The 20,665-nt window shown below is 43.7% G+C and overlaps 1 protein-coding gene across 1 annotated transcript; it reads left to right on the top strand.

The window, feature by feature from the left end:
- Positions 1 to 606: 606 nt before the first annotated feature.
- Positions 607 to 17,144, top strand: POP4 (POP4 homolog, ribonuclease P/MRP subunit). Its single transcript, XM_060253989.1, has 7 exons — positions 607 to 892; positions 2,581 to 2,633; positions 6,623 to 6,846; positions 9,188 to 9,265; positions 10,990 to 11,051; positions 13,251 to 13,352; positions 16,838 to 17,144. The coding sequence occupies exons 1-7, from the start codon at positions 886 to 888 to the stop codon at positions 16,972 to 16,974; spliced, it is 663 nt and encodes a 220-aa protein (XP_060109972.1). The 5' UTR covers positions 607 to 885; the 3' UTR covers positions 16,975 to 17,144.
- The last annotated feature ends 3,521 nt before the right edge of the window (positions 17,145 to 20,665 follow it).

Here is a 20,665-nt window from a genome sequence, read left to right as displayed (position 1 = left end):
AAAGTTTCTCAAATCTTAAGAGTTCAGCAACATTCTCACAGGGGGTTTCCTGTTTCTCTTGCATACAACTGAGCTTGGCACGGATATGTCACTAAGCAATTACTGACGCAGCATTTTTCCTACGTGAGCGTATATATATATATAATCTCAGCATATATATATATATATATAATCTCAGCATATATATATATATATATATATATATATATATATATATATATATATATATATATATATATATATATGCTGAAATTATACTTCATGCATCTGTTGAAGTGGGGTCTAATTTACATACACTCAGGGCTTTTTGAGTAGAAAAAGCCCAGCAGGAACTCATTTGCATATTAGGTCGCACCCGTCACTCTGTGTGGAGACGGAATACCAAAAAGCAAAACAAAAAAATAAAGCGAAACAAAAAAATAAACTCACAAACTTCCCTTTCTCAAAGCGCTACTAACGGGATGGCGCCCATTATATAGCTACACGGCAGTGTCGCTCTATCTCTTGGCATCTCTATGGTGATAGCACTCCATGTTTTCGATTGGGGGAAAAAGGACGGCACACGGAGACCGGAAGCGTCTTTAAGAGCCGGGAGGCTGCGACTTTATCCTTTCCGTCTCTATGGAAACAACGGCTTTGAACAAGCCTCTACCAATACCCGTTGGGCCTCACTCTAGCGAATACGCATGCGCTTATAACATAAGCGTGAACCAGGCATTTTGTTGTAAATTTAACGCTTGCGCTAAAGAGGTGGAAGAGAGTAGCGGCCGCGCGTGCGTAGTTCGTTTGACAGTGGAAAGGAGAAGAATGTGGTGCTAGATCGTGGCTGGATGCAGTTTGAGTCGTGTCTGCGGCACGGAGGCTGATTTAACTAAACGCGTTAACATGGAGCGTAAGTATGCTTGGAGATAGCTGGCATTGTTCGCAATTTTCTCCCTCCTTTTTACTTCCAATTACAGTTAATCCGGAGTGCATTGTTCAGGGGGTTAAACTGGATGACCCTGGAGGTCCCTTCCAGCTCTGTGTTTCTATCACTCCAGTTCTTTTTTTTTCCCAATTTCAAAGTTTTATTTTAGAATTGCAAAGTAATACATAAAAAGATAAATGAAAACATAAATAAGAGCAGGACAGCTAAAATAAAATAAGCAGTAAAGACATACTAAACCAATAAGAAATGAAATCTACATATTTTCTAGGCAAACTACATCCACAGTATTCTGAGAAGCAACATATTTTTAAAAAGATGACCATTTCTCAAAATCTGCTTTGTATAAAGGATTTTCAGCTATCAATAACTGTATTGCTAGTTTATCTGATATTAACAAATCCCACACTTTATACCAACTTTGAGCTGTAGGCACTTTCTTTTTCTTCCACTTTTGCACTAACAGTGTTTTTGCGGCCAATAATAAGATCTCAACTAAATTTTTACTCATTTTATTCCTCTCCAGTTCTTCTGCTCGGTTCCTTAACTGCTTATCGGCAAAATAGGCTGTCACATTTTAAAGAAGAAAACGAATGGGAAAAGCTTCTTTGTAAGAACTTAAGATCTTTAAGTTCCTATTAAGAGTGCTGCAGAGTAGCAGAAGTTCCATGTCTGTAGCTCGTGTGAATGTAACAGATCTTCAAGGCAGGGGCCAGAGGCAAGCTGGGAAGGAGAACTTGTAGAGTAACATTTGTTAAACAAAAATATTTTGAATGGACAAATGCGCCCCTGCCTCACCCCCCACCCCACACACACAGGTACCTTTTAGTGGCAGAGGGGGAATCCTTCCTTCCCTACCTAGGACAAACTCCTCTCTCCTATATTTCCAAACTGCCTTTCCCTTGAGCCTAAGTTCTATTCAGAAAAAAGATTTTTGTTGGGTTTCTTAATGTGGCACAAAAGGCAAGGGGTTTAAACCTTTACCTTGTTCTACATATGAAGAGTTTATCCCCTTACCTTATTCTGCATCCATGAATGACTGTCAGTCACTCCTGAGGATAAAACTAAAGCAACGGGGGAGGCAGAAGGGCAATGAGAGGAGGGGGCCTGAGAAACCGAAGGACTAGGGTGAGGGAAAACTACACATTGTGTTGGGAGACAGACGGCACCAGAGCAGTGTTTAGACTCAGCAGGAAAGATGACATGGGAAGGAAGACTAGGAGAACCTCCATATTCTAGAACAGTCTGCTTCCAAAAAATTGCAGGTCCTTATTGCTCCTTAGAAGAGCCTCGTGGTGCAGAGTGGTAAAGCTGCAGTACTGCAGTCCAAGCTCTCTGCTCATGATGTGAGTTGGATCCGGGCGGAAGCTGGGTTCAGGGAGCCGGCTCATGGTCGACTCAGCCTTCCATCCTTCCGAGGTCGGTAAAATGAGTCCCCAGCTCGCTGGGGGGGAAAGTGTAGATGACTGGGGAAGGCAATGGCAAACCACCCCATAAAAAGTCTGCCATAAAACGTTGTGATGTGACATCACCCCAGAGTCGGAAACAACTGGTGCTTGTACAGGGGACAACCTTTACCCTTTTATTGCTCCTTAGAACCCACCCATGTCAGCAGCTCAATCTTTTTTATATAAACCTCTCACTTTGTCTTCCAGGTGTCGTATATAATCAGCTGCCTCAGCAAGTAGCTAAGCTTGTGAATATTCAGGTAATTCCAGTTTATTGCACTTATAATGTATGCAAGGGCCGTGAGTCTGAAAGAGTCCCTGTTTCCATTGTCTGGGGAGGCTACAGGACAACTTGTGTTGAATGCTCATTAAAACTGCTAGGTTCTGATCCAATAGCACCTTAGAAATGAACAGGGGAGGAACATCCTCTGCTTACGTAAAACTTTGAGGGGCGGGGGAGAGAAACCAGAGCTAGTCAAACACCTGAAGAACCATAATGCATGGGCTGTGTTGAACTTGGTAGTTGGACAGGTGGTATTGGTTTGATTTCTCTCTCTAGCATTTTTTAGAACGTAACTTTTTACGTATAACAAGTTGACCACTGATCCTTTGTTATGGTAGGGACAGACTTTTTGCCAACATCCTCTGCTTCGTGACTTCTTTTGCCCCATTCCATGGAATGGGACTGTTCGACAACAAAGCCAGTTTCTGATTGCATGGAGGAAATGTTCTTGCAGCTGCAGTCTCTCCCACCTCCAAAAAAAAAGTGGAATACCAACTTAGTCCCGAGTATTAAAAGCCATCCTGTACAAAAAAAAAAGATTTGGAACTGAGTATGTTTGAGAGCCAGTTTGGTGTAGTGCAGGGGTGGCCAACGGTAGCTCTCCAGATGGGTTTTTTTGCCTACAACTCCCATCAGCCCCAGCCATTGACCATGCTGGCTGGGGCTGATGGGAGTTGTAGACAAAAACATCTGGAGAGCTACCATTGGCCACCGCTGGTGTAGTGGTTAAGTGTGCAGACTCTTATCTGGGAGAACCGGGTTTGATTCACCACTCCTCCACTTGCAGCTGCTGGAATGGCCTTGAGTTAGCAATTGCTCTCATTGGAGTTGTCCTTGAAAGGGCAGCTTCTGGGAGAACTCTCTCAGCCCCACCTACCTCACAAGGTGTTTGTTGTGGGGGAAGGAGATAAAGGATATAGTAAACCGCTCAGACTCTGATTCAGAGAGAAGGATGGGGTGTAAATCTGCAGTCTTCTTCTTCTATGTTTCTAATACAAGTTCCCTAACTAGTGATGTCTCCACTCTGGAGACCAAAGAAGGAACCCTGAGAAATGTCAGCTAATTGTTCACTTGTGGTGTAGTGGTTGGAATGGTGGATTAGGATCTTGGAGATCCAGGTTCGAATCCCAAACCTGCCATGGAAACTCACTGGTGACCTTGGGCCTGTCACATTCTCTCAACTTCATCTTAACTTCCAAGGTGATGGTTGTGAGGTTAAAGTGGAGGAAAGGAGAATGATATTGTAAGCTGCTTTGGGAAGGTTTTGAGTTGGAGTGTATGCTTTGTGAGAACAAGCCAGTGGTATTCTTTTTTTTATTTTTTTCAAATGTAAAGGTGGAGTACAAAAGAGGAAGGGGAAAATATAAATTCATCAATAATTTTCAAATATTATGAGTGGTTACAGACAAGTAAAATCACCTGTTTTAGTCAAAATGCATATTTCAAATGTGAAAGCAGATAGTAAAACATTACAGTATTTTGAAGTGAATTCTCTCTTTAGAAGAATAAACAAGAAGATTTGGGGGATGGGATTTGTGAATTTCCTGCATTGTGCAGGGGGTTGGACTAGATGACCCTGGAGGTCCCTTCCAATTTTATGATTCTGTGATTCTAAGAACTTTCTTAGTTGCAATATTCTATTACATTTTTTACAGTTAAATAGATTTTTATGCTAAGTTTAAACCATTCTTAAAAACTAAATGTTGTCTTAATCATTTAACAATTTCAAACGTGAGAGCAGATAGTAAAACATTATTACAGTATTTTGAGGTGGATTCTCTCTTTAGAAGAAGAAACAAGAACTTTCTGAGTTGTGATATTCTGTTAATAATAAAAAGATTATATCTTTTTCAGTTAGACAGATTTTCATGCTAAGTTAAAACCTAGATATTATTTTAATCATTTAACATTTCTGAGTCTTCTTACAAAGTATTTTAAATGCTAGTGGAATACTGAATAATTAAAAAGAGTTATAACTACAATCAGTATCTTCATTGCCTCTGATATAATATACAAATAGCTTCAGGAATCAAGATATTTAAAGCCCTATATGGCCTGGGACCTGCCTACCTGAGGGACCGTCTCTCCCCACACGTTCCCCAGAGAGTACTGAGGTCTGGGACTCAAAATCTCCTCACCATCCCTGGGCCTAAGGAAGTCCGTCTCAAGGCGACTAGAGACAGGGCTTTCTCTACAATGGCTCCAACATGGTGGAACCAGCTACCGGAAGAGGTGAGGGCCCTGCGGGATCTTACTCAGTTCCGCAGGGCCTGTAAGACAACCCTCTTCCGGTTAGCCTACGCCTGACTGGTTAAATGTAGCCTGCTAAACTGCTGTGTTTTATACTGTGTAGTTTTAATGTTATAGTTTTTAGGTTTTTGAATGCTTAACTTTTAAATGTAATAACTTTGCTTCTGTTTATTGTTTTATCGTTTTGTCGTTGTTGTGAGCCGCCCTGAGCCATTCTGTGGGAAGGGCGGGATATAAATTACGGAATAAATAAATAAATTTAACTATTCCCATAATATAGTTATAGGCTTGCCATTTCTGGTACATCATGACTAGGGAGCCCTTTGACACTGAGTGTTAAGCTACAGCCCAAGCTCTGCTCATGACCTGAGTTTGATCCCAGCGGAAGCTGAGTTCAGGTAGCCGGCTCGTGGTTGACTCAGCCTTCCATCCTTCCGAGGTCAACAAAATAAGTACCCAGCTTGCTGGGGGTAAAGTGTAGATGGGGTTGGACTAGATGACCCTAGATGTCCCTTCCAACTCTATGATTCTTTGACTGGGGAAGGCAATGGCAAATCAGCCCGTAAAAGTCTGCCAAGAAAACATCATGAAGTGACGTCACCCCTTCAGCCAGTAACAACTCGGTGCCTGCATACATCATGACTACTGTGTTTGGGAGATGGAAAAGATTGCCCAAATGTAAAAGCAGCCTGCTTCTAAGGGAACTGGGAGAAGACTGGTGATAGATACCTGTCGTTGTAGGCAGCAAAAAGAAACCATCATGTGTACAGGAGTAGTTTGACTTTGCTGGCAGGCTTCTAAAGGAACTGCTAATAATGTAACAAAATGAAACCGTCTGCCTCACAGAATCCACATGAATGTGAACAAAATAGCTAGATTCAGCCTACTGGGAAAAACAAAAGCCCAGAAACTGCAGATGCTTTCTAACAATGGACACTTTTTAATGTGTGAGCAGAATCAGATGAGAATCAGAGAAAAAGTAAACTGGCATGTCAGGAAGCGTTCTGTGATAGCATTTGAACTTAGTCTGGCTGAAACCCACTGCAAACAGTAGACCATATGGGCGCTTTGAGACACTGCACGATGCACTTTCAGTCGGCTTGCAATGTACTTTCTTGATTGTTTGCAAATGGATTTTGCCATTTTGCATAGTAAAATTCCATTGCAGGATGCATTGAAAGTAGACTGAAAGGGCATTATTCCCCATGTGCGAGAGCACCCTTTGACTGGAATAACAGTGCTTTGGATTGCGCTGTTTGTTAGGTTGTGCCCAGGAGCAATTGCTAGTGTCTTAGGCATCAGCCATTAAGAAGATGAGAAGCCATGTTGGATCAGACCAACGGCCCATCTAGTCCAACGCTCTGTGTCACACAGTGGCCAAAAAAACCAGGTGCCATCAGGAGCAGTGTTCCCTCTAAGTTGAGTTAGTGTGAGCTAGCTCACAGGATTTTTGCCTCTGGCTCACACATTTTTGTCTTAGCTCAGGAAAAATGGCCGCAGGGCAAATTAATTTGCTCAGTAGCTCACAACTTTAATGCCAGTAGCTCACAATGTAGAATTCTTGCTCACAAGACTCCACAGCTTAGAGGGAACATTGAACAGAAGGTCCATCAGTGGGACCAGGACTTATTCTTAAATATAAATTCTTAAATATAAAGTGATAGCATACATGAGGACCTGTTTAGCAGCATTAACTCTGAGGACTCCTTGACGTAGCCTCAGAAGCCAAAGGAAGCCGAAGCGTTTGTGAAAGCGTTCCTGAAGCGTAGCCTGACCCAGAAAAGCGAGGAGCACATCGACGATATCTTAACCCGGAAAGCTGTCGTTCTTGAGCGCCTTCAGAAGAGGAGGAGACGGGAGAGAAAGACAAGAGGGAAAGGGCTCTCCGCCAAGCAAAGGAGGGAGATGCGGCTCTTTGAAATTAAACCGGAACACCAGAGGTAAGAAGGTGTCGCTCAGGGGTCGTTTTGTAGAAAAATAGGTGGTGGAACTCATAAGAATAACTTATTAGCATATACTCACCCAGCCAAAAGCAACCTGATGCAAGAAAGGAGAGCCCTGGGTGAGCGAGGCCTGCTTGGGCTACCTAGAGATCCAGCCAGCCCAAGCAGGCCTCGCTCACCTGGAGCTCTCCTGGGCTGCCCCCCAGTCAAATGGCCAGCAAGCCACCTGCCACCCAAAATCACATAAGAATTGGAGAAAGGGTGGCATAGGCTTCTCCAGGGGTTAATGAAGGCTGCTGGGGGTGTGGCAAAGCCCCTGGTGGCTGGCTGGCTGCCCGCTTTCCTAATCAAGGGATTGTTATGCAGCTGCTATTCAATGGACAAGGTGGGTGGGGAGGAGGAGGGGGAACTGTCAGAAAGGTTCAGGAACTGTGCTTCTGTGAGCTGCTGCTGAATCTGAGGCCAAGTGTCGCTTGTCCTGTCTGGGCAGAATGATAAGTCCTTGAGAAACATTCTCAACCACCAGGAGTGCCAGAAGCCATTCCAGATGAAGAGGACCTCAGGGTCAGCCCTGAAAGTCAACTAGACACCCAAGAGAAGCCAGTGTGCGTGACTTTCTCAGCTCTGTGAATCCTCCCAGTGTAACCCCAAAACTTTACTTCCTAATCGCCACCCCCAGTCTTTGTAGCTCTACTGGGCCTAAGTGATATAAAGTGATAAGATCACCATCTTCAAGTACTTGAAGGGATGTCAAGCATGTGGCCCAGGGGCCGAATCAGCCCCTCAGAGGGTCCTATCAGGCCCCCAAGCGATTGGCTGTCATCTGCTTCATTCTCCCTCTCTCTTGCTTCCTTCTTGCTTTGCAAGGCTTGCTCAAGTTACAGAGCAAAGTCTCTATTTTCTACATTGGCTGAAGCTCCTCCCTTGGGAGGAAGGGGGGAGGGAGAGCCTGCTTTGCCAGGCTCTCTCAATTACACAGCAGAGCTACTGAGCCAAGCCTCTCTTCCTTCTATTGGCTGAGGCTCCTCCCCCTCCTGGCCCCCTGGGGAAGGAAGGAAAGAGCCAGAGCTTCCTTTGCTCAGTTCCCTGGACCCCATGGAAGAAATACAAAAAAAGCACTTTTCAAACCAACATCCTAAGGTTTTAAGCATGTTTTATCTTAAGGTTTTTTTAAAAAAATCTTTAATTGTGTTTATCTGTGTCCTTTATAAAGTTTATATCTCTGCTACCTAATCTTAAATAGGTACACACATGGTCTGGCCCGACAAGGTCTCATTTATGTTAGATCTGCCCCTCATAACAAATGAGTTTGACACCCCTGATTCTAGAGGATGTTGCTTTTAAACTTTTAAAATGACACAAACATGACTAAAGGTTTTTTTAAAACTTAAAATATGCTTAGAACATTAGCACTTTTTGGTCTCAAAAGTGCTTTCTTTGTATTTTTCCCATGAGTCCAGGGAACTGGGCAAAGGAAGCTCTGGCTCTTTCCCTCCCTCCCCAGGAGACCAGGAGGGGGAGGAGCCTCAGCCAATAGAAGGAAGAGAGGCTTGGCTCAGTAGCTCTGCTGTGCAATTGAGAGAGCCTGGCAAAGCAGGCTCTCCCTCCCCCCTTCCTCCCAAGGAGCCTCAGCCAATGGAAAAAATAGAGGTTTTGCTCTGTAGCTTCTGTGCAGTGGAGCAAGCCTTGCAAAGCAAGTTGTGATGCAGAAGGAAGCAAGAGAGAGGGAGAAAATAGCAGACAACAGTCAGATGCTCAGGGACCTGATAGGATCCCTCCAGGGGCCTGATTCAGCCCCTGGGCCGCATGTTTGTCACCTCTGTTCTAAAGCTTTTCCATACAATTCAAATGGTTCAGATCTATTTCTCATTCCACTGCTGAAACAGCAATAAGAAAAGCAATACGAAAATAATTGTGTTGTGTGTCCCATTCAATGTGACAGAGATCCAAGGAACATCTAAAGGAGTGTTTCCCAGCATGTATAATCAAGGAAGCTCCTATTATCGGGGTGTGGCATGTACTGCTTTCAAGTAGCCTGTCCGGCTGTCCTGGCCATTCCACAACTTTTTAAAAGGAATATTCTGTTTAAAAAACCTTGGCCACTAGGGGGCATCTTGTGATTTTTATATTCCAAATGTGCTTCATCTCAAGGCTCGAAAGAGGTCTCGAGACACACAGAGCTAGTCTGAAGGAATGTGACCAGATTGGCTATTTATGTGCTGTGCGTGAAAGAACGAAAGGGAAAGAGGCATTGTTCTGAAATGCTAAGCTTTAACCGATTTAGAAAAAGACATTGATTACTGAGGGCGTAAAAAACCCACTTCTGATTGTTCTGTAGGTACGAGATGTTTTTACCTTTGCATGAATTATGGAAGCAATATACCCGGGACCTTTGCAATGGACTCAAGCCAGAAGCGTAAGTTTAGTTGGCTTCATTTGCCTGATCGTTCGCCAGTAATGATAAGAGATTCTTCCCAGTCATGTCAGGATCTTGTTTCCAACTGGGGAAGTCACCCCCAAACCCAAATAGGAAGTACCACTGGACTGTACACTCCGAGACTGTACCACTGCAGATAGTATGTTTCCCTGTGTCAGTGAATTGCTAGTTCTTTAGGGAGAACAGTTTTCTATTGGTGGGAGATATCGAGCACATACAATTATCCCTCCCTTTTGCCTCACAATTGGACCTTATATTATTATTATTATATAAATTTAGAGTTTAATGACTGTCCAAAGAGGAGGAAGCCCTAGTTAGTTGACTTATGCTGCCAATGCATAGGGGGACTGTCTTCAAATTCTTCTGCTCCCTCCTCCAAGTTTTCTTGAGAGCCAGTTTGGTGTAGTGGTTAAGTGCGTGGACTCTTATCTCGGGAGAACCGGGTTTGATTCCCCACTCCTCCAGTTACAACTGCTGGAATGGCCTTGGGTTAGCCATAGCTCTCGCAGAGTTGTCCTTGAAAGGGCAGCTTCTGAGAGAGCTCTCTCAGCCTCACCTACCTTACAGGGTGTCTGTTGTGGGGGAGGAAGGTAAAGGAGATTGTGAGCCACTCTGAGATTTGGAGTGGAAGTTGGGATATAAGTCCAATATCTTCTTCTTCTTCTCTGCTGTTTCAGGCCTTGGGTTCGACATGGAAGAAGTCTTTTTTTTGTTTTAAGCATGTAGCGACATACTAAGCTGATGTTTCTTGCCTACATTCTGAAATGGGTGCATTGTAGGAAAGCCTTATGGTGTGAGATTTTTCAACCCAATGGCCTGTCATGTTTTTCTAATGCAGAGCTAGCAAGTCATGATGTAATGAAAACTGACAAGTGCTTGATGGAATTCTCTGGGAAGCCAAAACGAATAGGATGCAGCTGCAGTTCTGGGAGATGGTTATTGTTTGTTTCCGTATTGTCAAACGCATCCAGTTTCCTCCAACTGGAATTTTCTAAGTGATTCATAATTTAAAAAAATTAAAACCACATTTATGCAAGAAGTCCAAAAATACATTTAAAGCACAAGCATGAGGGCTGTAAAACAAGCCAGAAATGTGTAAAATCCAAATCGCAGCAAGAACTTGTCCAAATGTCTGATGAAAAGGGAGTAGGGTTTTTAGCGTTGTTAGGTGCCTGACAACCAGAGAAAGAGAGGGGAAGAATCATGAGAGAGGGAGTTTTTGTTGGGTTTTTTTTAAATGCATCTTGGAAGTTTTTGTCTGAAGTGGCAAAGGGTAGTTCTAGGAATTGCTGAGAAAATCTATAGTTTTCCTGTAGAGAGTTCCTTGTGATTCCTGGAGCTACCTAGAAGTGATAAAGGGTAGCTCTAGGAATCCTGAGAACCTCTATGGTGAAACTGGAAAACCATAGAGTTTCTGGTGATAAAAAATGTTCTCCTGCTACTACTCCAGGCAGCATCGTGACCTGGGCAGGGAATACCCCAACATCATGTGGGGCTTAACAACCTTAAAGGGGACGTTTTAAGCTTTTCTATGAAATCCAATTAGTTGGGGTGTGGGGAGGAAATAGATGACCATGAGACAGAAAAACATGTTGGCTTCTGCAGTGGCCATATCAGAGCTTTAAAATAATACTGTTGAAGTATATCCATTTAATCTTGTGCAAATGTTAGATTTGAATATTCTTTTTTTTTTTTTTAACTAGACAGCCACAGATGATTCAGACCAAACTGCTAAAAGCGGATCTGCACGGTGCCCTTGTTACAGGTATTCTGGGTCTGATCTTACGTACGGTCATTTAGGAGTTACCATTACTCGCATTCATAGTCTTGTCCTTAAAGATTGTATTCATATGCTAATAGCTGAGGCTTCTAAAGAAACCAAATTCTACATTCTCTGTACCATATTACCATGTAAAATATATATTTTAATTAGTCTGCGCCATATGTACAGATCAGGTGCTTCCTTGGCATCAAATCGGAGAAAAAAGGTCACCCCGATGGATTACAGGGTGAATTCCTGGTCTCTGGTATTTCAAGAACATAGAGGGTTTTTTACCCAAATGCTAGAGTATCCCCCGCACAACGTGCCCAGCATGATGACATCACTTCTGGGTTTTCATTGTGCCAGGCACATCGGGCAATAATGGAGCTCTTCAGGGGCGGAGCTGCCCCCGCCAGCCATCTCCATGCCAACGGGTTGGAGGCCCTGAAATTGGGGGAGCCCTCCAAGAGCATAAGAAGAACCCTCTCAGGATCAGACCAGAAACCCGTCTAGTAGAGTATGTTCTGTCACACAGTGGCCAACCGCTTATCCTGAAGGACCAAGCAAACAGGGCACAGAGGCCAAGGATGTTGCTTCCTGACAATTGGCACAGAGGCCAAGGAAGCAACATTGTCAGGATGTTGCTTCCTGACAATGGGATTCTGAGGTCTGCTGCCTTTGAGCGAGGAAGTTCCCTTGGCTACCATGGCCAGAGATGGAACTCTCCTCCATGAACCTCTCTAATCCCTTTTTAAAGCCATCCATGCTCTTGGCACGTCAAGAAGAAGACGACGACGACTGCAGATTTATACCCCGCCCTTCTCTCTGAATCAGAGACTCAGAGCAGCTTACAATCTCCTATATATTCTCCCCCCACAACAGACACCCTGTGAGGTAGGTGGAGCTGAGAGGGCTCTCACAGTAGCTGCCCTTTCAAGGACAACTTCCTGCGATAGCTATGGCTAACCCGAGGCCATTCCAGCAGCTGTAAGTGGAAGAATGGGGAATCAAACTTGGTCCGCACACTTGACCACTATACCAAACTGGCTCTCATGTAAATGTAAGCACATGCACTGTTGTGCTGCCTGCTGACTGGCACAGTTGTTTTCCCCACAGCTCTGTCACAAAACAGCCTTCAATAAGAGGGTTATAAGTTCACTTTTAAGAGACCGTACGGTGGCATTACGTACAGATTCCATTTCAGATCTGGATATTTTTAAGAGAGTTGTAGCTGACACTTCTTTTTTAAAAAAATGAAAAGAATTCCCTTTTCAGTTGATTTTTTTCTCCCTCCCCAGCTATGATTGGCTTACCTGCTGTGATGTCAAACAGCCAGCCCAGGCCACTTAGGATTATGCCGCCAAGTGCTAAAAGGAGCTCAAGGGAAGGAAAAACAGTTCCAAGTTCAATGAGAAAAGTTTGGTGGAAACCATATCAATATTGGCTTACATCATGAGCTTTTGAATTATGGCTTGTTGGTGCAACCTGATTTGCGGGAGAACAGATGGTCGTCCCAGACGCGTGCCACTTGGTGCCCATTCATGTGTTTGACTGCTTACCAAATTCAAAAAGTTCACAGCTTAGACTATTGCCATAAACATAAGGCTAAAACTGACTGGTTGGCAAATATTTTGCCCAAATGCTGTGATCTATGCCAGGACCTCATCTTCTCTGCAGGGGGCAGTAGAGAGTTTGGGGGGTGCGTGTTGCTCCACCTAAGGTAATTGTCTTGTATTATATCATAGCTAACCTTATTTATGTGCTGTAGTTGAATCTTTGGCAATAAAACTTCTTTCCTATTTAAGAAAACAGGCTGTGACTCGAATCCTACCTACATGCTGATAACAGCTCATACACGCTAAGGACATGTATACATGGAGGGAAGTTAAAGTAATTTGAAGTTCTGCCCTTTCTACTTGCTCAGAGGCAGCTTTCCAAGGGTTTCCGCAAGCACCGGTTATGTGATAGGCTGGGTTTTATATCATTATTAAACATCCCATCTTGCTGGTTGTGTTGATTCACTCTGTGTGTTCCACCTTGAGCCCCCATGAGAATGGCAGACTATAAATATAATATTTTCTTTCTAAATTTTAAATCGTTTAATTGTAGTAAAATATTTATATGCCAATCTTGTCTCCTGGGCATCTCAGGACCCAAAGCAGGTAACGATTCTGACTTTATATATATATATTTTTCCCACAGTGACAAAATCGAAATGTCCCTCCTATGTCGGTATTACGGGTATAATCGTTCAGGAAATGAAGCACGTTTTCAAAATCATTACAAACGAAGACCGACTGAAAGGTATCTGTGCAGCACACCTCATTCTAACTGACCTCATTTTCTTGGAGAATGCTAGTTGCCCAAGGAATTTCCTGCCTCCCTGTTTTTCCCAGGAATATGGCAACCATCTTTAGAGTGGGGGTATTTTTTGTGTGTGTGCATGCATGTGCGTGCATGCCTGGAAGTCATGACTTCTGACAACCCGTGCTGGGGCACGGAGGACATTCAGAGAAGTGCTTGATAGCCTGGTATTCCATGGAGATCTCCCATCCAAGTACTTTCCAGGGTTGGCCCTGCTGAGCTTCAAAGATTGAACTAGATTAGGCTTGCCTGGGCTAGCCAGGTCAGGGTGGATGACTTGCTATTGCCTGCCTTTGCATTCCAGCCCTGGTATTCTTGGAGGTCTCCCATCCAAGTACTTTCCAGGGTTGGGCCTGTTGAACTTCCAAGATCTGACTAGATCAGGCTTGCCTGGGCTATCCAGATCAGGGAAATATGGCAGCCATCTGGTTAAACCTTGGGGACATTAGCTGGGTCTCTCATTGAAGATCTGTAGCAGAGCTGTGATTTTTCTTTTCTGCCCATTGTTAAAAGATGAAGACATTGGTATATAGTCACATTTGGGTCCAAATGTATAGTTAGCGTGATCCAGCCAGAGTTCAGCACTTTAGGGAAGGGCTGTGGCTCAATGTTAGAACATTATCATCATCATCATCATTATTATTATTATTTTGTACATTTATAGTCCGCGGATTCCAACATGCTAAAACAGTAAAATCAACAATAAAACATCAGAATAGTTAAAACAAGCCAATAAATTAAAATTAATTATTTAAGACGGCATGGTTTGAGCACTTTTTTTTAAAAAAATTATTTATGTTATATTTATATCCCACCCATTCCATACAGTCTCAAGGCAGCTAACAGCATAAAATAAACAGTAAACAAAACAATATTAAAACGATAAAACAATTAGATAGTTAAAAATGGTGCTACTTCAGGCAGATCATATAATATTTCTTTCTCACACGCACAGATCCTGGGCAGTTAGTAATAAAAGCGCTCTGGATCCAGATGTGGTGGCAGCCCTCTCCCATTAGATGTTCTATGCCATCTGAAACAGTTCAGTCTTGCAGGCCCTGCAGAACTGCAATAAATCCCGCAGGGCCCTGATGGCTTCTGGAAGGGTGTTCCAAAGTATTGGGGCCACAACTGAGAAGGCTCTTGCTCTGGCGGAGCTGAGCCTAGCCTCCTTTAGCCCAGGGACAGCCAAAAGATTTTGAGAACTTGATAGCAGTGCTCTCTGGGGAACATGTGGGGCAAGGCAGTCCCGCAGATAGGTAGGTCCTAGGCCACATGGGGCATAATTATCATGGGCAGCCTTAAGTTGCCCTAAGATGTCAACAGTATTGACCCCAGTTGAAATGGCAGTCATTGCTGGGAGGCCAGTTAGATGGTATAATAGGAGGATGAGGAAGTCCGCTTGCCTCAACCATAGACCTGGCGGAACAGCTCTGTTTTGCAGATCCTCCGGAATGGTAACAAATTAAATTTATTAATTTAATTTATATCCTGCCCTCCCTGCCAAAGGCAGGCTCAGGGCAGCTCACAGAGTAAGGGTCATGCAATCAGATTAGTGTGACCAAACAAGATAAGACAGCAGTAAAAGCATAAAAACATAAGAACAATTATTAAAACATCAACAGGTGCTAGTACAGTAGTATCAGACAACAATTAAAATTCTAATGGTGGTAAATGGCTAGATGGTCAATGTTAGATGTTCGAAGATGTCCCAGGATCGCCATAGCGTGATGAGATAGATCTGTTGGTAGTATTTATGGGCCTGTCCCGTTGCTGCAGGTGTTACCGTTATGAAAATTCATGGCGGAAGAGTGCCATTTTGCAGGCCCTGCGGAACTGTGAAAGCTCTCGCAGGGCCATGACCTCCTCCGGTAACTCATTCCACCAGCTAGGGGCAGCAACGGAAAAGGCCCTGGTTCTAGTTGATTTAAGCCTAACTTCTCTGAGGCTGGGAACTGTCAACAGGTTTTGAGACCCAGACCGAAGTGCTCGCTGGGGCATATGCAGGGAAAGGCGGTCCCTAAGGTATGCAGGATCCTGGATATATAGAACATCTGCTTGGCGTGCAGAAAGTCCCAGGTTCGGTTTCTGGCATCTCCTTTTGCTGGGTTTTAATATTGATTGTCCTCTTTTATAATAGCTTTGTTGAAACCAGCCTTCAGAACCATGGTTGAAAGGCAAAGGTGAGACATCCTTTGAATATAAATATAAAACAAACAGCCAATCATGGGGCCCTTCTTCAACAGAGAATAAAAGGTGGGGACTGTGGCTCGGTGCATCTGCTTGGTGCGCACAAGATCCAGGTTCAGGTCCTGGCATCTCCAGTTAAAGGGTCTGGCAGTGAGTGATGCAAAAGACTCAGCCTGAGATCTTGGAGAGCCATGCCAGTTAAGTCAACAATACTTATTGAGCCAATGATCTGATTCAGTATAAGGCAACTTTGTCTGTTCATGCGTTCACTTTCTAAGTCCTGTTGATCTTTACAAGGGAGTGTGATAGTGCAGTTCTAAGCAGAGTTACTCCCTTTTAAGTCCATCGCAGTCAATGGGATTAGAAAGACGTAACTCCGGTTAGGATTCAGCTGCTCTGCGCTTATTTAATTCCCTATTGCACTCAACAGAACTTAAAAGCACTTGGTTCTGGTTACGTTGTGCCCAGCGTAGCTAGACCAGTATTTATTATTAGTTTAAAATCTTCTCAGTACAGCCAACTGTGGAAGATCCCTCTCCCTCCTGCACTAGTTCTCTTGATGGCTGACCTGCTCTGACATCACAGCCACTAGAATGACTTCTCTGGCTGGGATTGGCTTACCTGCTGTGATGTCATCTTTTCAGAATGTGCCAGCCAAGATTTTAGTGCCAAGGAGGTGCTGATGGAAACTGAATTCCGAGGTCTGCGTGGCATAAAACCACCGGTTTCTGTGGGCTTTTGGCCAAATGAGTTTTCCAAACAAAACCAACAATAATCCCTGTTTAGTAAGCAAGTGATCTCAGACACATTACTTGGAAGAATGTGCAAGTACTTAACAGGACTCACGGTTTTTAAGCAAAAGGTGGGTGGCCATCTGACAGCAATGCGGATTCCATGCTGAAGATCATGAGAGGGAGGGCAGGAAGGGTTGCATCAGTGCTTCTCGTGGCCCTTTCTTACATGCCCAGGGAAATTATGATTGGCACTTTGCGGTCAGGCAGCAATTTTTCTGCAGGCCAGTTTGTCCAGGGATCCTGGAGGGTTTTTTTCGGGGGGGGGGTGGCTTGCCATCTTCTGCATCAAGCAGGGGTCACTGGGTATGGGGGGAGGTATTTGTGAATTTCCTGCATTGTGCAGGAGGTTGGACTAGATGACCTTGGAGATCCCTTCTAACTATGATTCTAGGATTCTCTATATGCTAATAGGCAACAGCTAAGTTTTTCCTTTTCTTTCAGTCATTCCCAAGCTTAACAATGTCTTCAGCATGGAGATCGATGGCTTTGTATCCTATATCTTTGGCAGCAAGATCCAGTTCAGAGCCAGTGAACGTTCTGCAAAGAAGTTTAAAGCCAAAGGGACTATTGATCTGTAACTAGTTTTGAAATACAGAGACTTGGTTACCACTGACGGGCGACGGGGAGCGTTGATCACAGCATATAAACTACCGTGAAACTGGCCATAACACCCAAAATATCTTTGCTGTGTTACGTGAAGTACGAATACACCTTGGTTGTAACATACATAAATGTTCCTGTGTTTTAAGCCTCTGTTTTTACCTTTTTGTAAATTATTTGTATTTATAACTTTTGTTATCAAATTATTCTACTTCCTGACTTTGAGGTTGCATTTCACCAAACCCACAATTTACTAAAAGCTTTTAAAAAAAAAGTTCCCAGCTTCTTAATGCATGCTCTTATACAAAAAAGAAATGCTAAGAGGGCTCTTAGTACAGGACCTATTGTAAGCTCTTGGAGGACTGGCTACATCAGAGGGGTGTGGTCTAATATGCAAAGGAGTTCCTGCTACAAGAAAAGCCTTGGATGTAGCTTTGATACCGCAGACTTCCAAAAAAAACAAATAAGTGGGTTCTAGATCGAATCAAGTCTGGACTCTCCTGGAAGCTGAAACGACTAAACTGAGAGCATCATACTTTGGTTCACAGCATCGGAAGATGAGTCATTGGAAAAGACAATAAAGCTAGGAAAAGTTGAAGGCCACAGGAAAAGAGGAAGAGCCAGAGGTGGAATTCTAGCAGGCGCTCCTTTGCATATTAGGCCACACACCCCTGATGTAGCCAATCCACCAAGAGCTTACAAAATAGAGCCCTGTAAGCTCCTGGAGGACTGGCTACATCGGGTGTGTGGCCTAATATGCAAAGGAGCGCCTGCTAGAATTCCACCCCTGGGAAGAACCAACATGAGATGGATTGACTCAAGCAAGGAAGCCGTGACCCCCCACCCCTCCCCCCTTTGAAAGACCTGAGCAAAGCTGTTAATTATAGGACACTTTGGAGGACATTCATTCAAAAGGTCACCATAGGAAAGAAGCAACTTGACTGTACTTCACACACACACCCCTCCATAGGACTTTAGGGTGGGATGCCCACTTTAAATATAAAGTTAGACAGTTTCGCTTTACCAGACATTCAATACAACTTACTGAACAGTTTCCCTTCATGTTTCATCATTCTATTTTAGGATTGCCATTCTCCAGGTGGGACCTGCAGATCCCCCACTTTTGCAACTGATTTCCACAGCACTTTTTTCGAGCAGGAATTCACAGAAACACAGTTCTGGCTGGCTTGGTGTCGAGGGTGTGGCCTAATACACAAACGAGTACCTGCTGGGCTTTTTCTACAAAAATTGCCCTGTGTGAAATAATGGTGATGTTGAGGGTGTGGCCTAATAATATAAATAAGTTCCTGCTGGGCTTTTTCTACAAATATTGCTCTGCGTGAAATAATGGTGATGGCAGGGGATGTGGCCTAATATGCAAATGAGTTCCTCCTGGGCTTTTTCTACCAAAAAAAGACCTTGAGAAAACGGCTTCGTTGCACCATATTGAGTCCCCTCCCCACTCCAAACCCTGCCCTCTCCTGGATCCACCCCCAAAGTCTTCAGGTATTTTCCAACACAGACCTGGCAACCCACTTCTGTTTGTTTTTTCCCTTCTTGCTTTATTCGACCCTTGTTCTGTACCTTCCCCAAACATAATTGCCAAAACCATGTTGAAGACCTGGATAAAAATTGTTTGTTCAAGCAGCTCAACACTTGAACCTGTAGTTCTTATACTGTAATACTGAGAATGTTAAAAAGAATCTTACATTCATTTCAGTTCTTTTGTGTTAAAAGTTTGGGGTGAGGGAAGATGAGTTTGGGCACAAGGCAGCGTTCAAAATTGTCTGAATTCTTTTCACTGTTTTGAGCCGGTGAATGACAGCCTAGAAAGGAATGGTATCGTTTTGCAATTCCCCCCACCCCGATTTCCCATTTTTAAAATTTAAAAAAAAAAAAATCTCTTTTTCACAGTTTAATGGGCAGGTGTTTACCACTGAACAAATCAACAACTTTTTTAAAAAGATTATGTAAATGTAGCTATATTCTAAGGCGAACGTACCTCCTGCTTCATTTGTGGCATGTTCTGTTGAACCGTGTAAACTCCCGTGTCTCGAGTTTGTCTTCAAATTCAGATGGAAAATAATTCTTTTGATACTTCCATAAGCAATACCGGCAGCAAGCTTTGTGATGCAAAGTTTGCACCATTGTTTTCTCTCTTGTGGTGAGGGAAAGGAGGGAGTGGCCCTCTGGCGGAGCGCAATTCTCAAGAGTAAACGTGTGTTTCAAAAGATTAACTCTACTGAATTTAAAAAAAAAAACAAAATCAGAATGCATATTGAAATTGAAATGAGAAAGCATAGCAGGGCATTCAGCGAGGCAGGATTATAAATAAGGGCAAACTGGAATGCTTCCTTCCTTTGCCACAAACAAATGCATAAAACATCACATTTTTCAGACTTGAAAGCGAGTTTGACCAGGTACGGCCCAAGAACAAAAATGATCAGTTTAGTATTGCTGTTCATCATCTCAAAAGTTTTTACCTTCACGATGGTGTACAGCACGGTTGCCAGCCTGGAATTACAGCTCCTCCAGATGACATCCATTACTAAATATTAATTTATTTAAAGCATTGATTCCCCTTCTCTTGGTGAAAATGGCTGTACCTTACTGATGTCCTTACTGACATCAGTACCTTACTGATGTCCCTTTCCTCCTGAAACTGAAACTTACTGATGTCCCTTTCCTCCTGAAACTCCACCCTCACAGGCTCCGCCCTCAAACCTCCAAGTATTTCTGTACCTGGAGTTGGCAACTGTATGTGCCATCATTATTTTCTTCGCAACAACCCCAGGACATAGTGATAAGGAACTGGAATGAAGAGAGCATACCATGTACCAGTGATCTCTCAATTCATTGCCCATCCGCGCTCTGGTGATTCCTGGGGCCCGCTGGATTGGGGAGAGGGCATAGCTCAGTGGTAGAACATCTGTTTAGGATTCGGACCACAATATAATGCAACACCTTTGAGAGCCAGTTTGGTGTAGTGGTTAACAGCAGCGGACTTTAATCTGGAGAACCAGGTTTGATTTCCCACTCCTTCACATGCAGCTGCTGAGGTGACCTTGGACCAGGGTTCCCTCTAAGCTGAGTTAGCCTGAGCTAGCTCACAGATTTTTAGCCTCTAGATCAGGGGTGGCCAACGGTAGCTCTCCAGATGTTTTTTCTGCCTACAACTCCCATCAGCCCCAGCCAGCATGGCCAATGACTGGGGCTGATGGGAGTTGTAGGCAGAAAACATCTGGAGAGCTATCGTTGGCCACCCCTGCTCTAGCTCACACATTTTTGCCTTAGCTCAGGAAGAATGGCACCTGAGCACAATAATTTATGCAGTAGCTCACAACTTTAATGCCAGTAGCTCACAAAGTATAATTTTTGCTCACAAGACTATGCAGCTTAGAGGGAACATTGCCTTGGACCAACCACAATTCTCTCAGAGCTGTTCTCTCAAGAGCAGTTCTTGAAGAGCTCTCTCAGCCCTATCTACCTCAGAGGGTGCCAGTTGTGGGGAGACAAAGAGAAAGCAGGTTGTAAGCTGAGACTCCAAGTGAAGAGAATGGTAAAAATCCTCCTCCCTCCTCCTCTTCTTCCTCTACCTCCTCCTCTTCTCTTCCTCCTCCTCTAGAGGTTGCTACTCTAAGAGATACTTTTGTAATATACTGCAATGTT

Source organism: Heteronotia binoei, chromosome 14, assembly GCF_032191835.1.
Source record: "Heteronotia binoei isolate CCM8104 ecotype False Entrance Well chromosome 14, APGP_CSIRO_Hbin_v1, whole genome shotgun sequence".
Taxonomy (NCBI): domain Eukaryota; kingdom Metazoa; phylum Chordata; class Lepidosauria; order Squamata; family Gekkonidae; genus Heteronotia; species Heteronotia binoei.
The sequence above is the reverse complement of the archived record's forward strand: the minus strand, read 5'-3'. Positions and strand labels throughout refer to the sequence as shown.